Genomic DNA, 14646 nt, shown 5'->3' with positions numbered 1-14646 from the left:
ACAGAGCTCCCTCACAGGGCTGTCCTTTGTGACTCGTATGCATTTTACAGATCAAAGAGTTAGATCCTAGCAGATGCACTATGAAATCAGAATTTCCAGGGGAGAGTCTTGTTGGCCTCTCTAGCTGAAACACAAGCCTCAGGTGGTTCCTTTTAGACACGTTAGGGAAACAACAGCTCTAAACGGATATCCTGACCCATAACAGTAACCTAAAGTTTGAATTCTTCAATGGCAGGGCTCAGGAATGCAGCCCAGAGAGGAAATTGGGATTTATTCTTAACAAGAAATGAGCAAGGCTTGAAACAGACATATACCAAGCACTGTGAATGCCAATAGAAGAATGAAAATGCCCTAGCTGCAATCAGGGAAGGCTACCTGGAAGAGGTGACCCACAAAACATAACTAGGACTTAAAACAGGGTTCAGTTCGGTTCAGTTCAGTCGCTCAGTCGTGTCCGACTCTTTGTGACCCCATGAATCACAGCACACCAGGCCTCCCTGTCCATCACCAATTCCCAGAGTCCACCCAAACCCACGTCCATCGAGTTGATGATGCCATCCAACCATCTCATCCTCTGTCGTCCCCTTCTCCTCCTACTTTCAATCTTTCCCAGCATCAGGGTCTTTTCAAATGAGTCAGCTCTCTGCTTCAGGTGACCAAAGTATTGGAGTTTCAGCTTCAGCATCAGTCCTTCCAATGAACACACAGGACTGATCTCCTTTAGGATGGACTGGTTGGGTCTCCTTGCAGTCCAAGGGACTCTCAAGAGTCTTCTCCAACAGCACAGTTCAAAAGCATCAATTCTTCAGCGCTCAGCTTTCTTTATAGTCCAAATTTCACATCCATACATGACCACTGGAAAAACCATAGCCTTGACTAGATGGACCTTTGTTGGCAAAGTAATGCCTCTGCTTTTTAATATGCTGTCTAGGTTGGTCATGACTTTCCTTTCAAGGAGCAAGCATCTTTTAATTTCATGGCTGCAATCACCATCCGCAGTGATTTTGGAGCCTAGAAAAATAAAGTCAGCCACTGTTTCCACTGTTTCCCCATCTATTTGCCATGAAGTGATGGAACCGGATGCCATGATCTTAGTTTTCTGAAAGTTGAGCTTTTAGCCAACTTTGTCACTCTCCTCTTTCACTTTCATCAAAAGGCTCTTTAGTTCTTCTTCACTTTCTGCCATAAGGGTGGTGTCATCTGCATATCTGAGGTTACTGATATTTCTCTTGGCAATGTTGATTCCAGCTTGTGCTTCCTCCAGCCCAGCGTTTCTCGTGATGTTCTCTGTATGTAAGTTAAATAAATAGGGTGACAATATACAGCCTTGACGTACTCCTTTTCCTATTTGGAACCAGTCTGCTGTTCCATGTCCAGTTCTAACTGTTTCTTCCTGACCTGTATACAGGTTTCTCAAGAGGCAGGTCAGGTGGTCTGGTATTCGTAGCTCTTTCAGAATTTTCCACAGTTTATTGTGATCCACACAGTCAAAGGCTTTGGCATAGTCAGTAAAGCAGAAATAGATGTTTTTCTGGAACTCTCTTGCTTTTTCGATGATCCAGCAAATGTTGGCAATTTGATCTGTGGTTCCTCTGCCTTTTCTAAACCAACTAGGACATCTGGAAGTTCACTGTTAACATATTGCTGAAGCCTGGCTTGGAGAATTTTGAGCATTACTTTACTAGCATGTGAGATGAGTGCAATTGTGAGGTAGTCTGAGCATTCTTTGGCACTGCCTTTCTTTGGGATTGGAATGAAAACTGACCTTGTCCAGTCCAGTGGCCACTGCTGAGTTTTCCAAATTTGCTGGCATATTGAGTGCAGCACTTTCACAGCATCACCTTTTAGGATTTCAAATAGCTCAACTGGAATTCCATCACCTCCACTAGTTTGTTCGTTGTGATGCTTTCTAAGGCCTACCTGACTTCACATTCCAGGATGTCCGGCTCTAGGTGAGTGTGAGTGATCACACCTTTGTGATTATCTGGGTCGTGAAGATCTTTTTTGTACAGTTCTTCTGTGTATTCTTGCCAGCTCTTCTTAATATCTTCTGCTTCTGTTAGGTCCATACCATTTCTGTCCTTTATCGAACCCATCTTTACATGAAATATTCCCTTGGTATCTCTTATTTTCTTGAAGAGATCTGTAGTCTTTCCCATTCTGTTGTTTTCCCCTATTTCTTTGCATTAATCGCTGAGGAAGGGTTTCTTCTCTCTCCTTGCTATTCTTTGGAACTCTGCATTCAAATGGATATATCTTTCCTTTTCTCCTTTGCCTTTTGCATCTCTTCTTTTCACAGCTATTTGTAAGGCCTCCTCAGACAGCCATTTTGCTTTTTTGCATTTCTTTTTCTTGGGGACGATCTTGCTCCCTGTCTCCTATACAATGTCACAAACCTCCGTCCATAGTTCATCAGGCACTCTGTCTATCAGATCTAGTCCCTTAAATCTATTTCTCACTTCCACTGTACAGTCATAAGGGATTTGATTTAGGTTATACCTGAATGGTCTAGTGGTTTTCCCCACTTTCTTCAATTTAAGTCTGAATTTGGCAATAAGGACTTCATGATCTGAGCCACAGTCTGTGCTGACTGTATAGAGCTTCTCCATCTTTGGCTGCAAAGGATATAATCAATCTGATTTCGGTGTTGACCATCTGGTGATGTCCATGTGTAGAGTCTTCTCTTGTGTTGTTGGAAGAGGGTGTTTGCTATGACCAGTGCATTCTCTTTCCAAAACTCTATTACCCTTTGCCCTGCTTCATTCTGTACTCCAAGGCCAAATTTGCCTGTTACTCCAGGTGTTTCTTGACTTCCTACTTTCGCATTCCAGTCCCCTATAATGAAAAGGACGTCTTTTTTGGGTTTTAGTTTTAGAAGGTCTTATAGGTCTTCATAGCATCATTCAACTTCAGCTTCTTCAGCGTTACTGGTCGGGGCATAGACTTGGATTACTGTGATGTTGAGTGGTTTGCCTTGGAAACGAACAGAGATCATTCTTTTATTTTTAAGATTGCATCCAAGTAGTGCATTTTGGACTCTTGTTGACTATGACAGCTACTCCATTTCTTCTAAGGGATTCCTGCCCACAGCAGTAGATATAATGGTCATCTGAGTTAAGTTCACCCATTCCAGTCCATCTTAGTTCACTGATTCCTAGAATGTCAGCATTCACTCTTGCCATCTCCTGTTTGACCACTTCCAATTTGCCTTGATTCATGGACCTGACATTCCAGGTTCCTGTGCAGTATTTCTCTTTACAGCATCGAATCTTGCTTTTAAAACAAGGTGGGCTCCAGAAAAAGCATGGGACAGGAAGGAGTGTGTAAGGAAGGAGACAGCAGGCTTCTCATTCTTCTTGATCTCATCCCTGTCCCCCAGCTTTGCTTTTCTCCCAGTCACATCTCTGAGCAGAGCCTATGCCCCTGGTAGCCTTCAGGGCTCAGAACATTGTTGACCTTGGGGTGGGATCCTGGGGCACCTTACTTTGTATCTAAGTGACACATACTTGTGAAATACAAACACGTTTCTATCTGGCAAGGGCCGAGTCAATAAAACAACATCAAACATTTGCACAACAGCCTGAATTTTCCAAGCAGTGACGCGCTAGCTATCCCCTCTGGTTTTTGTGTAATTTGTGTGCGCAGGGAAGTCCTGTGACCTGCTTAAGTTTAGTAGGCCTCCAGAGGTGAGGCTGGGCGGCCCCGCCTCCCACCGTCTCTGAGAACAGAAGCGCTGTTGAGTAGCTGGTGCCTGGCACCTGGGGAGGAATCGATGGGTGGTGAGCTGCAAAGCAGCGAGGAGACTGGCCCTTCACCCAGGACGCGCTGGTCATAAGGCCCCCGAGTAGCTTGTTGCCAACACAGGCTCCTGGTGCCCGTCAAGACCTACTGGCTCAACTCTCCCAGAAGAAGGCTTAGGGATTTGTAATTCACAAGAGGCCTGAGTGAAGCTTATGATGAGGCTAAGGTGGGACCCACTGAAGTGGATGTGGCACGTTGCGAGATCAGCAGACCCAGGTCTGAGTCCTAGACCTACCACTTCCCGGTCGCGTATCTGGGGCAAAGCTTGCTCTGGCTCAGAGCCTCGACACCCCCACTTTAGAAGGAGGGTCCTTCCTGAGCCCACCTTCTCCCTCCCTGAAGGAGACTTCCCCAACGGCAGACCCGGCAAGACGGAGGCTCGTCCTCCTTCACGTAAGGCGTGGAGCGGGCAGTGGCGGCTCAGGGACTGTGCCACCTGATGCTGCAGATGCCACCCTTCTCTCCTGACCCCGGGAAGAAGGGACTGTGCTTCCGTCTGCACGTGTGCCAAGTTGCTTTAGTGGTGGCTGACTCCTTGCGACACTGTGGACTATAGCCCTCCAGGCTCCTCCGTCCATGGGGATTCTCCAGGCAGGAACGCTGGAGTGGGCTGCCACGCCCTCCTCCAGGGGATCTTCCCAACCCAGGGACTGAACTGTATCTCTTTTTTTTCCCATTTATTTTTATTAGTTGGAGGCTAATTACTTTACATCACTGCAGTGGTTTTGGTCATACCTTGAAATGAATTAGCCATGGATTTACATGTGTTCCCCATCCCGGTCCCCCCCCCCCACCTCCCTCTCCACCCGATCCCTCTGGGTCTTCCCAGTGCACCAGGCCCGAGCACCTGTCTCATGCACCCAACCTGGGCTGGTGACTGGTTCTTTACCACTAGCACCACCTGGGAAGCCCTGTACTTCCCTCTAGGCCCTGCTAACCTCTGGGCTGACTCTGCTCTGGGGTGTGAAGTACAGAGGAACACAGGGCCCTCACCACTAAATCTAACTTCTGCTTTTCCTTGCAGCCACTTCACCTTCTAAACCTCCTGCTCTCACACACACAGACTGGTGTGTGCACAGCGTGTGGGGCACACACAGCAAGCCCCCCGTATATGGGAACTTTTATCATCCTTATGTCATTTAACAAATACTTCTTAAGCACCCACTATGTGTCAGGAGCTCTCCCAGACCTCGGCTTGTGTGGCGTGCACATGCTAGTGGGTGGAGACAGACAAATACTGAACATGATATGTGTTTAATAAACAGTCAAGACACTACATAGATTTGATGCTTAAACAGAAAAGACAAGAAATAGGTTTAATATTGAAATAAACAGCTGTGATAATTATTTAAATGGTAAACACAACAGCTGCTTATTATTTAAGTAATATAGTATGTGAGCATTAATTTCAATACATAAAGATGAGACAGCGGAAGATGCAGAGGTAGGGGGATGAAGAGAGCAATTCTGGACTTCAATCCGGACAGAAAAATGATCCTGAGGCCTGATCCTTCATGATGTTCAGTAGTGCTGGGGCACTTCTGATTCGTAAAGTGGACTCCTCTGTCACCTCCTACAGGAAACCTTCCTAGAAACCCAGATCCTCTCCTTTGAAATTCTGTGGCTGTAATGACCCCTGCCTTTGCAGAAAGCACACCTTGTTCTCATCCTAGCTGATGCTGTCTGTAGGTTGAAAAAAGCTAAGATATGTGAGCGGTGTTTATCCAACACTGCGTGTAATCTGCAATAACCCCGTGAGGTCACCCCTGACGCCACTTTACAGCGGGGAAAATGGAAGCTTTTTACACCTTGCTCAGGTCACACAGCTGGAAAGCACAAGAGCCTGGGCTTCAGTATCTGTCTGTGTAACAGGCCAGTTGACTTGCATGCAGCTGCTTTCCCTTCCCGCTGAGACCGGCTGCGATGCTGAAGAGAGCCACACGAGGGCGCCAAAACCACACTGGTGACATCCTGCCACCCGGTCGGCTCCCGGTCCCTTCACAGTCGTCCCCCAAGGTCAGAGATGATACTAGTCACTGCAAGCTGGGACGCTCCCACTCAGGACGGAGCGAGAGGGGAGGAACTGGCTCACAAACTCTCCTAGAAAACCCCCACTCCTACCCCAGCCTTCCCGGAGCGGCGGCCCCGCACCCACGGCACGTGGAGACGGACTCGCTGCGTGGCTCTGAGCGGCCCCCTGCCCTCTCTGAACCCCAGTCTCTGGCCCTCGATGCTGGGCCCCGTGCAGAGATGCAGGGCGGCAGGCGGCCGGTCGCCCACCACTTCCTGTCGGCCAGTTAGGGAACGTGTTACCTGGCCTCACCTTGCTCCTGGTCACCAGCTCTTCCCAGGCCGTTTTGGCCTCAATGTTTGTTAAACTGAACCAAAAAAGAAGTTAGAAAACTCCCCCAGACATGAAACAGGCAGGTAGAAGTGACCACCAGAGACATTTGCTCCTCTCTTCAGGAAATATCCCTGGTATCAGAGCACTGCTGTTTGCCAGTGTCGGGCCCGGGACATGCCAGGGCTTTGCCCTCCCCTGAACGTGGGCCTCCCACAGCAAGGCGTGTGCGTGCGTGTGTGTGTGTGAGCCGTGTGTGTGAGCCGTGTGTGTGTGAGCCGTGTGTGTGTGAGCCGTGTGTGTGTGTGAGCCGTGTGTGTGTGAGCCGTGTGTGTGTGAGCCGTGTGTGTGTGTGAGCCGTGTGTGTGTGTGAGCCGTGTGTGTGTGTGTGTGAGCTGTGTGTGTGTGTGAGCCGTGTGTGTGTGTTTGTGTGTGTGTGAGCCGTGTGTGTGTGTGTTTGTGTGTGTGTGAGCCGTGTGTGTGTGTGAGAGCTGTGTGTGTGTGTGTGAGCCGTGTGTGTGTGTGTGAGCCGTGTGTGTGTGTGAGCCGTGTGTGTGTGTGTTTGTGTGTGTGTGAGCCGTGTGTGTGTGTGTGTGTGTGTGTGAGCCGTGTGTGTGTGTGTGAGCCGTGTGTGTGTGTGAGCCGTGTGTGTGAGCCGTGTGTGTGTGAGCCGTGTGTGTGTGTGTGTGTGTGTGAGCCGTGTGTGTGTGTGAGAGCCGTGTGTGTGTGTGAGAGCCGTGTGTGTGTGTGTGAGCCGTGTGTGTGTGTGTTTGTGTGTGTGAGCCGTGTGTGTGTGTGTTTGTGTGTGTGAGCCGTGTGTGTGTGAGCCGTGTGTGTGTGTGTGTGTGTGTGAGCCGTGTGTGTGTGTGAGAGCCGTGTGTGTGTGTGTGAGCCGTGTGTGTGTGTGTTTGTGTGTGTGAGCCGTGTGTGTGTGTGTGAGCCGTGTGTGTGAGCCGTGTGTGTGAGCCGTGTGTGTGTGAGCCGTGTGTGTGTGTGTGTGAGCCGTGTGTGTGTGTGAGCCGTGTGTGTGAGCCGTGTGTGTGAGCCGTGTGTGAGCCGTGTGTGTGTGTGAGCCGTGTGTGTGAGCCGTGTGTGAGCCGTGTGTGTGTGAGCCGTGTGTGTGAGCCGTGTGCGTGCGTGTGTGTGTGTGAGCCGTGTGTGTGTGTGAGCCGTGTGTGTGTGTGAGCCGTGTGTGTGAGCCGTGTGTGTGAGCCGTGTGTGTGTGAGCCGTGTGTGTGTGAGCCGTGTGTGTGTGTGTGTGTGTGAGCCGTGTGTGTGTGTGTGAGCCGTGTGTGTGTGAGCCGTGTGTGTGTGTGTGAGCCGTGTGTGTGTGTGTGAGCCGTGTGTGTGTGAGCCGTGTGTGTGTGTGTGAGCCGTGTGTGTGTGTGTGAGCCGTGTGTGTGTGTCTGTGAGCCGTGTGTGTGTGAGCCGTGTGTGTGTGAGCTGTGTGTGTGTGAGCCGTGTGTGTGTGAGCTGTGTGTGTGTGAACCGTGTGTGTGTGAACCGTGTGTGTGTGAGCCGTGTGTGTGTGTGAGAGCCGTGTGTGTGTGTGTGTGTGTGAGCCGTGTGTGTGTGTGAGTGTGTGTGTGTGTGTGTGTGTGAGCCGTGTGTGTGTGTGAGAGCCGTGTGTGTGTGTGTGTGTGTGTGTGAGCCCAGTGTGTGTGTGAGAGCGGAGTGTGTGTGTGTGTGTGAGGTGTGTGTGTGTTTGAGCCGTGTGTGTGAGAGCCGTGTGTGTGTGAGCCGTGTGTGTGTGAACCGTGTGTGTGTGAGCCGTGTGCGTGTGTGTGTGTGTGAACCGTGTGTGTGTGAGCCGTGTGCGTGTGTGTGTGTGTGTGAACCGTGTGTGTGTGAGCCGTGTGCGTGTGTGTGTGTGTGTGAACCGTGTGTGTGTGAGCCGTGTGCGTGTGTGTGTGTGTGAACCGTGTGTGTGTGAGCCGTGTGTGTGTGTGTGTGTGAGCCGTGTGTGTGTGTTTGAGCCGTGTGTGTGAGAGCCGTGTGTGTGTGAGCCGTGTGTGTGTGTGAGCCGTGTGAGAGCCGTGTGTGTGTGTGTGTGAGCCGTGTGTGTGTGTGTGAGCCGTGTGTGTGTGCGTGCGCGCGCGTGTGTGTGTGTGTGTCAACCGTGTGTGTGTGTGCGCGTGTGTGTGTGTGTGTGAGGTGGGGAGGGGCGTGCTCTGACGCGCTCAGGACTGACCCTGAGGACGGAATATGGAATCAAGGCTGGACCTGGGGGCGGTGGCGCGGGAAGCGGCCTGCTGGGGGCAGAGGGCCGCACCCCGGGAGGGAGGGAGAGACCGGAGTCCCCGCGGGCCGGGCGGGCTGGGCTCCACGGCAGAGCAGGCCTCCAGGCGAGCCGGGGTGGGCGGTGTGCGGCGGGGAGGGCCTGCGCCTCCTCAGGTGCTGACGCGTGAGGGAGGAAGGAGCTGGGGCTGCAGACCCCCCGGCCTCCCTGTCTCAGGCCGCAGAAGGACAGCATCGTGATCGTGACTCGGGAACAGACAACGGGAGACTGTATGCCCGTCTGTCCGAGCGGCCTCTCCCCAGAAAGCAGAAAGTGAAAGTGTCAGCCGCCCAGTTGTGTCTGACTCTGTGAGCCCACGGACTGTAGCCCGCCAGGCTCCTCTATCCACGAAACCCTCTAAGCGAGAACACTGGAGTGCGCTGCTATTCCCTTCTCCAGGGGGTCTCCCTGACCCGTGGATCAAACCCGGGTCTCCCGCATTGCAGGCAGATTCTTTACTGGCCGAGCCAGCGGGGAAGCCCTCAGCGGGCCAGCATCTCTCCGTCTTCAGGAAGGCCGAGAATGGCTTCCTGCCACAAGCGATGAACGCCTCTCTCCTGCCTCCAAGGGATGAGGCGCTCAGAGGCCCGGAGACCTCGCCAGCTCCTCTCTGCGGGCTGCGCCACACCGTGGCCCCCCACCTGCTACCTCTGCTGGGAATACCAGGCTTTCAGGCTCCTGACTCGTCCTCCAAGGCTGCAGATTCAATGCCCCCCATCTGCCCCCGACCCCGGCCCGCCTCTATTGCATCACGGGTAGTTGCCCGGTTCCCCTCCACACTGGAAACTTCCTGAGGGCAAGGGTTGTGTTCTGTTCTCTGTATCCACCAGGCCTGAGGACTCGACAAATGTTTGCTGAACAAATTAATTTGTTTTCACTTAACAAGCTCATTAGGGCTCTAGCTTCCTCCTAATGATGAAGCAGGAAGTTTCCTTTTTTTCCTTAACGATCCATCTTTGGGGAATGATGGCAGAACTTCAATTTCTGCAAGAAGAAGGCAATCAAACTAGACCCCGGGCACACGTTTGCATTTGAAAGAAAGAAAACATGCAGGCTCAGTGAGGTACAGTTTAAACAAAACACGTGTATATTAAAAGCTTCACATTAAAAATACATTATCATACAGTTCATCACACAGAATTAGATCTTTACAGGACACTTTCAGCAGGAGGCGGTGGTCACAAGGCTCCTGGCAGTGACACAACAGCCCCGAGGAGAAGGGGAGAGGCTGGGGGCTGTCCGTGCCCGGGGGTGCCTGAGTGGGTCTCTGTGGGGTTCTGGAAGGTGCTCCTGCATCTGGGCTCTGGGTTGTGCTGGTTCCACTGGACAACTTGCCCCATTTGTCTCTGCCGGCAATCGCTGGTGGAAGGTAAAAGGACAGACGTGGCAGCTTGCTGGATGACCATCTGAGCCCGCCAGGACATTTCACGGGCATCGATGGGCCCACTCCAGACGCCAGCCTGCCCTGTCTGCCCGTTTCTGCAGGCGCTGTCCTTGGGTCTGTGAGAACATAGGGTAAGCCTGGCCGTCTGCCCCTGCTGGGCCCTTGATCAACGACATCAGCCGCTTCCCTGAGCGTGTACTGGAGAGCTGTCAGAGCTCAGCGCTCTGACTCTTCAGAAAGGCAAGCTCCGGGGCCCGTGACTGCAGAAGCAACCATCTACCGAGGGCCCCACCTGTTGGTTCCCAGGCCCCTGCTGGAAGCTACATCAAGATGGCCCTCTGCCTGCCCACCAGAGCCGCTCTGGGAGCGGAGGCACAGCTCAGCTGGGACTGGCCCCGCCTTCTGAAGAGGGCCCTTTCCACCTCCTTCTTTAGAAGGGCTGCTCTGTGAGCCCGTCTCCTGACGGCAGGTGGGCCCTCTCTCCCCACAAAGCCTCCTTTCTTCCTGGGTCGCCATCTTGTTCTGGAGGGGCTGCCCAAAAGGCCTTGACTCCTCGGTGCTCAAGGACATTACTGCTGAAGTGGCTGGGGCGTTATGGTCAATAATGAAGCCAGCAATGGAGGGAAAGAAAAGGGGAAAAAAAAACCCAACAGTCCTGTGGCTCTGAGCAACACAGCCTGTTGGGGGTTGGAGGCTGTGCTCTGAGACAAGATGCTGAGGCGGGATATTGTGTGGCAGGGAGCTTTTTTTTTCCCCCTCTAAGAAATCCAGCTCATTTTCCCCCTCATTAATTGGCAGCAGATGAAAAAAAAAAAAAAAAGCCAAAACAAAACCCAAACCAACGCCAATAACCTGAATGTGAGTGTTTCTGAAAGGGAAAAGCTGTTTCAATTGTTAGATGTCCAAGAAAACATGAATACACGCTGCCAGAGGAAATGGTCACAATTAGAGGAAGAAGAGGGAGAGGTTCATAAAATTAAGGAAAAAAATTCCTTTTAGCGGCTCCCATCCTGTAAGCTGGCTCCTCTGCCGACCTCAGCCTCCAAGGGGAGCTGGAGGTTGGGGCTCCCAGGGAAACTTCAGGAAGATGGAGGCAGGGCCCAGGAATCCCTTAAAAGAGTAAAGGCAAGAACAGAGGGTGAAGCATTCTTGTTTTCCCTCAGACCATGGGGCGGAGCCTTTTCTGAGAAGTCTGTTCTGAATTCTGTTCATTGAGGATGGTCCTGGGCTCCTGCACTGCCTGACCTGTGGTTCTTAGGAAGGGCCCTGGAGAAATCTGGATTTGCTGGTGAAGGAGGGGCAACTGTGAGGTTCATCTCAACGCCCTGTTCCGCAGGCTACCTCCCCCTGTCTTCTATCTCTAACTGGGTCCTGGGGATCCACTCTCCTTTGGCACCTCTGTTTGGACAAGTGCCAACACTTCACTCATTTTTCTCACTCACTAGGGAAAAAAAAAAGAGGAAAACATGACATTAGTTAGGTACTGTAGCCTCAAAGGATGTTTTTGAAACAGCAAAGGAAAGGTCAGGTTTGAGGTGCTGGAAACTAGGCCCAGGTCACAGGCAATGAGGCAACCATGAGGTGGATGGGCCTGTGGGATTCATGGATGGGAGGGGCTGGGGCTGCCTGGACTGAGACAAGGACTCGGGAGACTGACCTGATTGGTTGAACTGGGCAGGAAGCAGATGCTGAGGAAACAGCTTTGGCCATAGCCTGCTAAAATCCACCAGACACCTAGAGACACGGCTTCTAGTCCTGCTTTGCACTGGCTTAACAGGAGGACAGGGCAAGCCCTCTCCTCTCATGAGGCCTCCATCTCCCATCTGGACAGTGAGTCGGGAGCATCTCAAAGGCCTGGCAGTGCTGGTGATGGTCAGACTGGACTCAGCCCCCTCCTACTGGGGACGATGGTGACCAGACTTCCATTCCTCTTAGCCCGCTGGCAGGCAGGATGACATGTGCTTGGTGAAGGTGCTGAAACTCGTGATGCACCTGGACCCCTCGCACCTCCTTCAGTAGGTGAAAGCCATGCCTTTCATGCTATTCCATGAGATTCTTTTGTTTCTTCCATTGCACTTAATTGTGGTATGGTGGTGGGTGGGTCGGAGGAAAAGGAAAGGTAGCAGCCTCGCTGAGCGTCTGCTCTGTATGAGATGGATCTGCCTCCTGTGAAGGGCAGCGGCAAGATGGGGTGGAGTGTGGGTGTGTGTGTGCAGATGTTCCCATCTGCGAGGAGGCAGTGCAGATGACCAAGAGGACTCCATGTCCCCCGAGAGGTCGGGATTTGCTTTCCTCCAGGAGCAGGGTGACAGCCAGAGACAAAGAGCCGGCTCAAGAGTCTCCTCTGCGTGTGGACTGGGTGAACTCGGACAAATCACCTTCCTTCTCTGAGCCTCCCTTTCCCCACATGTGAAGTGCCTCATGGGGTAGCACTGACCCCAGTTAATGGGGAGAGCGCGTTATGGACTGCTGGGTGCTGTGCGCCTGTGGGGTGAACACAGACTCGCCATCATGGGGTGGTGGTATGCAGAAGAGGGAGCGTGGATGCTGGATCAACATTGAAGGCTACCACTGCTGGAGCCTGAATGTCCCTTCCTGTAGGCTGAGTCTCAAGGAGGCAAAGAAAACCCCTCTGCCCTGAGCTGGGGGCTCTGCCTCCTTCCCACGTGCCCAGAGGAGCTGCACCTTGCTCTGGGAACGAAACTCACAGGTAATCACTTGACCCCCATCAGAGACCCACTGCAGTATATTAAAAAAAAAAAGGGATAAGAATATATATTAAACCACTATTTTATTTACACGCCCTATTCATAAATAATTGAATCTTTTTTTGACTGCACAACGACCCCTTGGAGATCTCCTAATGGTTACACTGAGTGACTGGAAGTGGATTAGTGGGCTTACATCTGTGTGTGGTCGTGTTCTTCCACCAATGTGCTCACGTGCACGCACGCACACACACACACACACACACACACATACACACCAGAAGGGAGGCGGGACTCTGGGGCCTTCTGGGCTCTCAAAACACCAGCACTTGGCTCCCAGCGCCAGGGGGGCCCCCGGTGGGAAGCACTGCGCCCGGGACACAGGTGTGAATTCCTGACGGCTGGAGAACAAAGCGCCGCGACCCGGGAGCTGCCGCCCCCGCCCCTCGGAGCTGCTCTCCTTTGTTCATCCGGGAAGGCATCTCTTTGGGTTTGCAAATATTTTAATTCACAGAAACTCGAGGAGGGGGTGGGGTGGGGCTGGGGCGGCGCGCTGGCTGTCCTCAGTCTCTCCGGGCCTCCTCCAGCCCCCGCGAGGGGCGGCAGCATTCTAAGACATGCAGTGGCGCGCTAGTACCATACACACGACGCGAACTGGACACGCCGGCGGCGGCGGCGGGGCGCCGGCTCCTCCGTCCGGGCCCGGCGGGGCGGGGCGGGGCTCACAGGGTCCGCACCGCCACGGGGTAGAGCAGGGACAGGTGCTCGGCGCCTTTGATGGGCAGCTTCCTGGTGGTGTAGTAGTGGATGACCTCCGGGACACTGTCGAACGGGGGGCTGTTCTGGCCCAGGACGTATTTCTCTTTGGTTTTGGCCAGTTTCATGTGCATGAAGCCCTGGTTGCTCCTGTGAACAAAGCGCAGAGGTCGGTTAGGATCCGCAGAACGAGGGAGGCAGAAGCCGCCACGCTGCCCGGGAGGAGGGAGGCGGTGGGAGGGCCGAGGGCCCCTCAGGAAAGCAGCTCCCAGGGAGCCTCTGGCTTCCCTCTGAACCAGCTTGTCACGAACTCACACTCGTTACCCGGGAGAGCTCTCCCTCTGGCCGCCCTCCTGTGGAGGCGCGGAAGACTCCTTGCTGCCTGGGACATGCAAGAAACAGCCCTGAGCTGCCCCTCTCCCAGCCACGGGTGGGGCCCAGGCCCAGCTGAAACGGGGCCTCACCCGAGAGCCCCTCAATCCTAGCAGCAGACTCGGCTGCAGGAGAGTCGTCAAAACTCAGGAGACTTGAGGGACTTCCTCAGAAAAACACGCGACCCCCCAAACGTGGCTCCCCTCCCTATCACTGATGCAGAGGAGAATTTAAGCCTGGCCTGGCAGGCACCATGCTTACATCCCCAGCGCCCTGACAAGTGGGCAGGGCAGGGGTTACACCTCCAGTTTACCGAAGAGGAAACAGAGTGTGGCAGGATGACAGGTGAATTGTTTCCAAAAAGCTGATGCTGTCCCTTCAACAATATGGAACTGTCAGCAGGAAGGGGCTGCCCAGCCCGAGACTACATTTCCCAGCCTCCCTTGCACCCACTGTTGTCACGTGACTAGTTGTAGCCAATGGAATGTGGGGAGACCGTGTCCTCCCCAGCTTTGCCCCAACACAGGCAGCCTTCTCTGCGTGCTTCCTCTTTCTGCTCAGTAAACCCTGCCTGCCTCCTCCAGGGCCCAGCCTGAGTGTCTCCTCTGCCAGGAAGTCTTCCAGGTTCCCACTGGCAGAGCTCCTTCCTGCCTCCAACGGCACCAGGGGTGTAATGCCTCCATCAGCACTTGCCCTCCTCAACTGTGATCACTTATCCATCTTCTCGATTCCCCTGGGAGCTCCGGAGCAGGGTGCAGGCTCTGCGCCCACCACGCTTGGCATCTGCTGAGACGGGCAGTGGGTGGGTTCCTCGGAGACAAAGCAGAGCCCTGAGCCCATGACATGGTGCTGGGTGGGGCGCCGCTTCCGCCTGGCCCGCGTGGACCTCCCCACGTCCCACTGAGGACTCTGACCACATCGGTCACTGACCCCCAGCCAACCCACCTTTGCTCAGGCTGCCCGTCCCCTGCTCACTCAGCTCCAAGCCTGGCCTGGCCGCCACACC

The 14646-nt window shown here is 53.4% G+C and overlaps 1 protein-coding gene across 1 annotated transcript in view; it reads right to left on the bottom strand.

The window, feature by feature from the left end:
* Positions 1-12578: 12578 nt before the first annotated feature.
* SHB (SH2 domain containing adaptor protein B) overlaps positions 12579-14646 on the bottom strand; it is a 132341-nt gene continuing 130273 nt past the window's right edge. The window contains exon 6 of the mRNA XM_070480232.1: positions 12579-13418. Coding sequence (XP_070336333.1) covers positions 13235-13418 — 184 coding nt within the window. The 3' untranslated portion in view covers positions 12579-13234. The remainder of the gene's footprint in view (positions 13419-14646) is intronic.

The sequence above is a fragment of the Odocoileus virginianus genome, chromosome 18 (assembly GCF_023699985.2).
Source record: "Odocoileus virginianus isolate 20LAN1187 ecotype Illinois chromosome 18, Ovbor_1.2, whole genome shotgun sequence".
In the NCBI taxonomy this organism is placed as follows: Eukaryota; Metazoa; Chordata; class Mammalia; order Artiodactyla; family Cervidae; genus Odocoileus; species Odocoileus virginianus.
The sequence above is the reverse complement of the archived record's forward strand: the minus strand, read 5'-3'. Positions and strand labels throughout refer to the sequence as shown.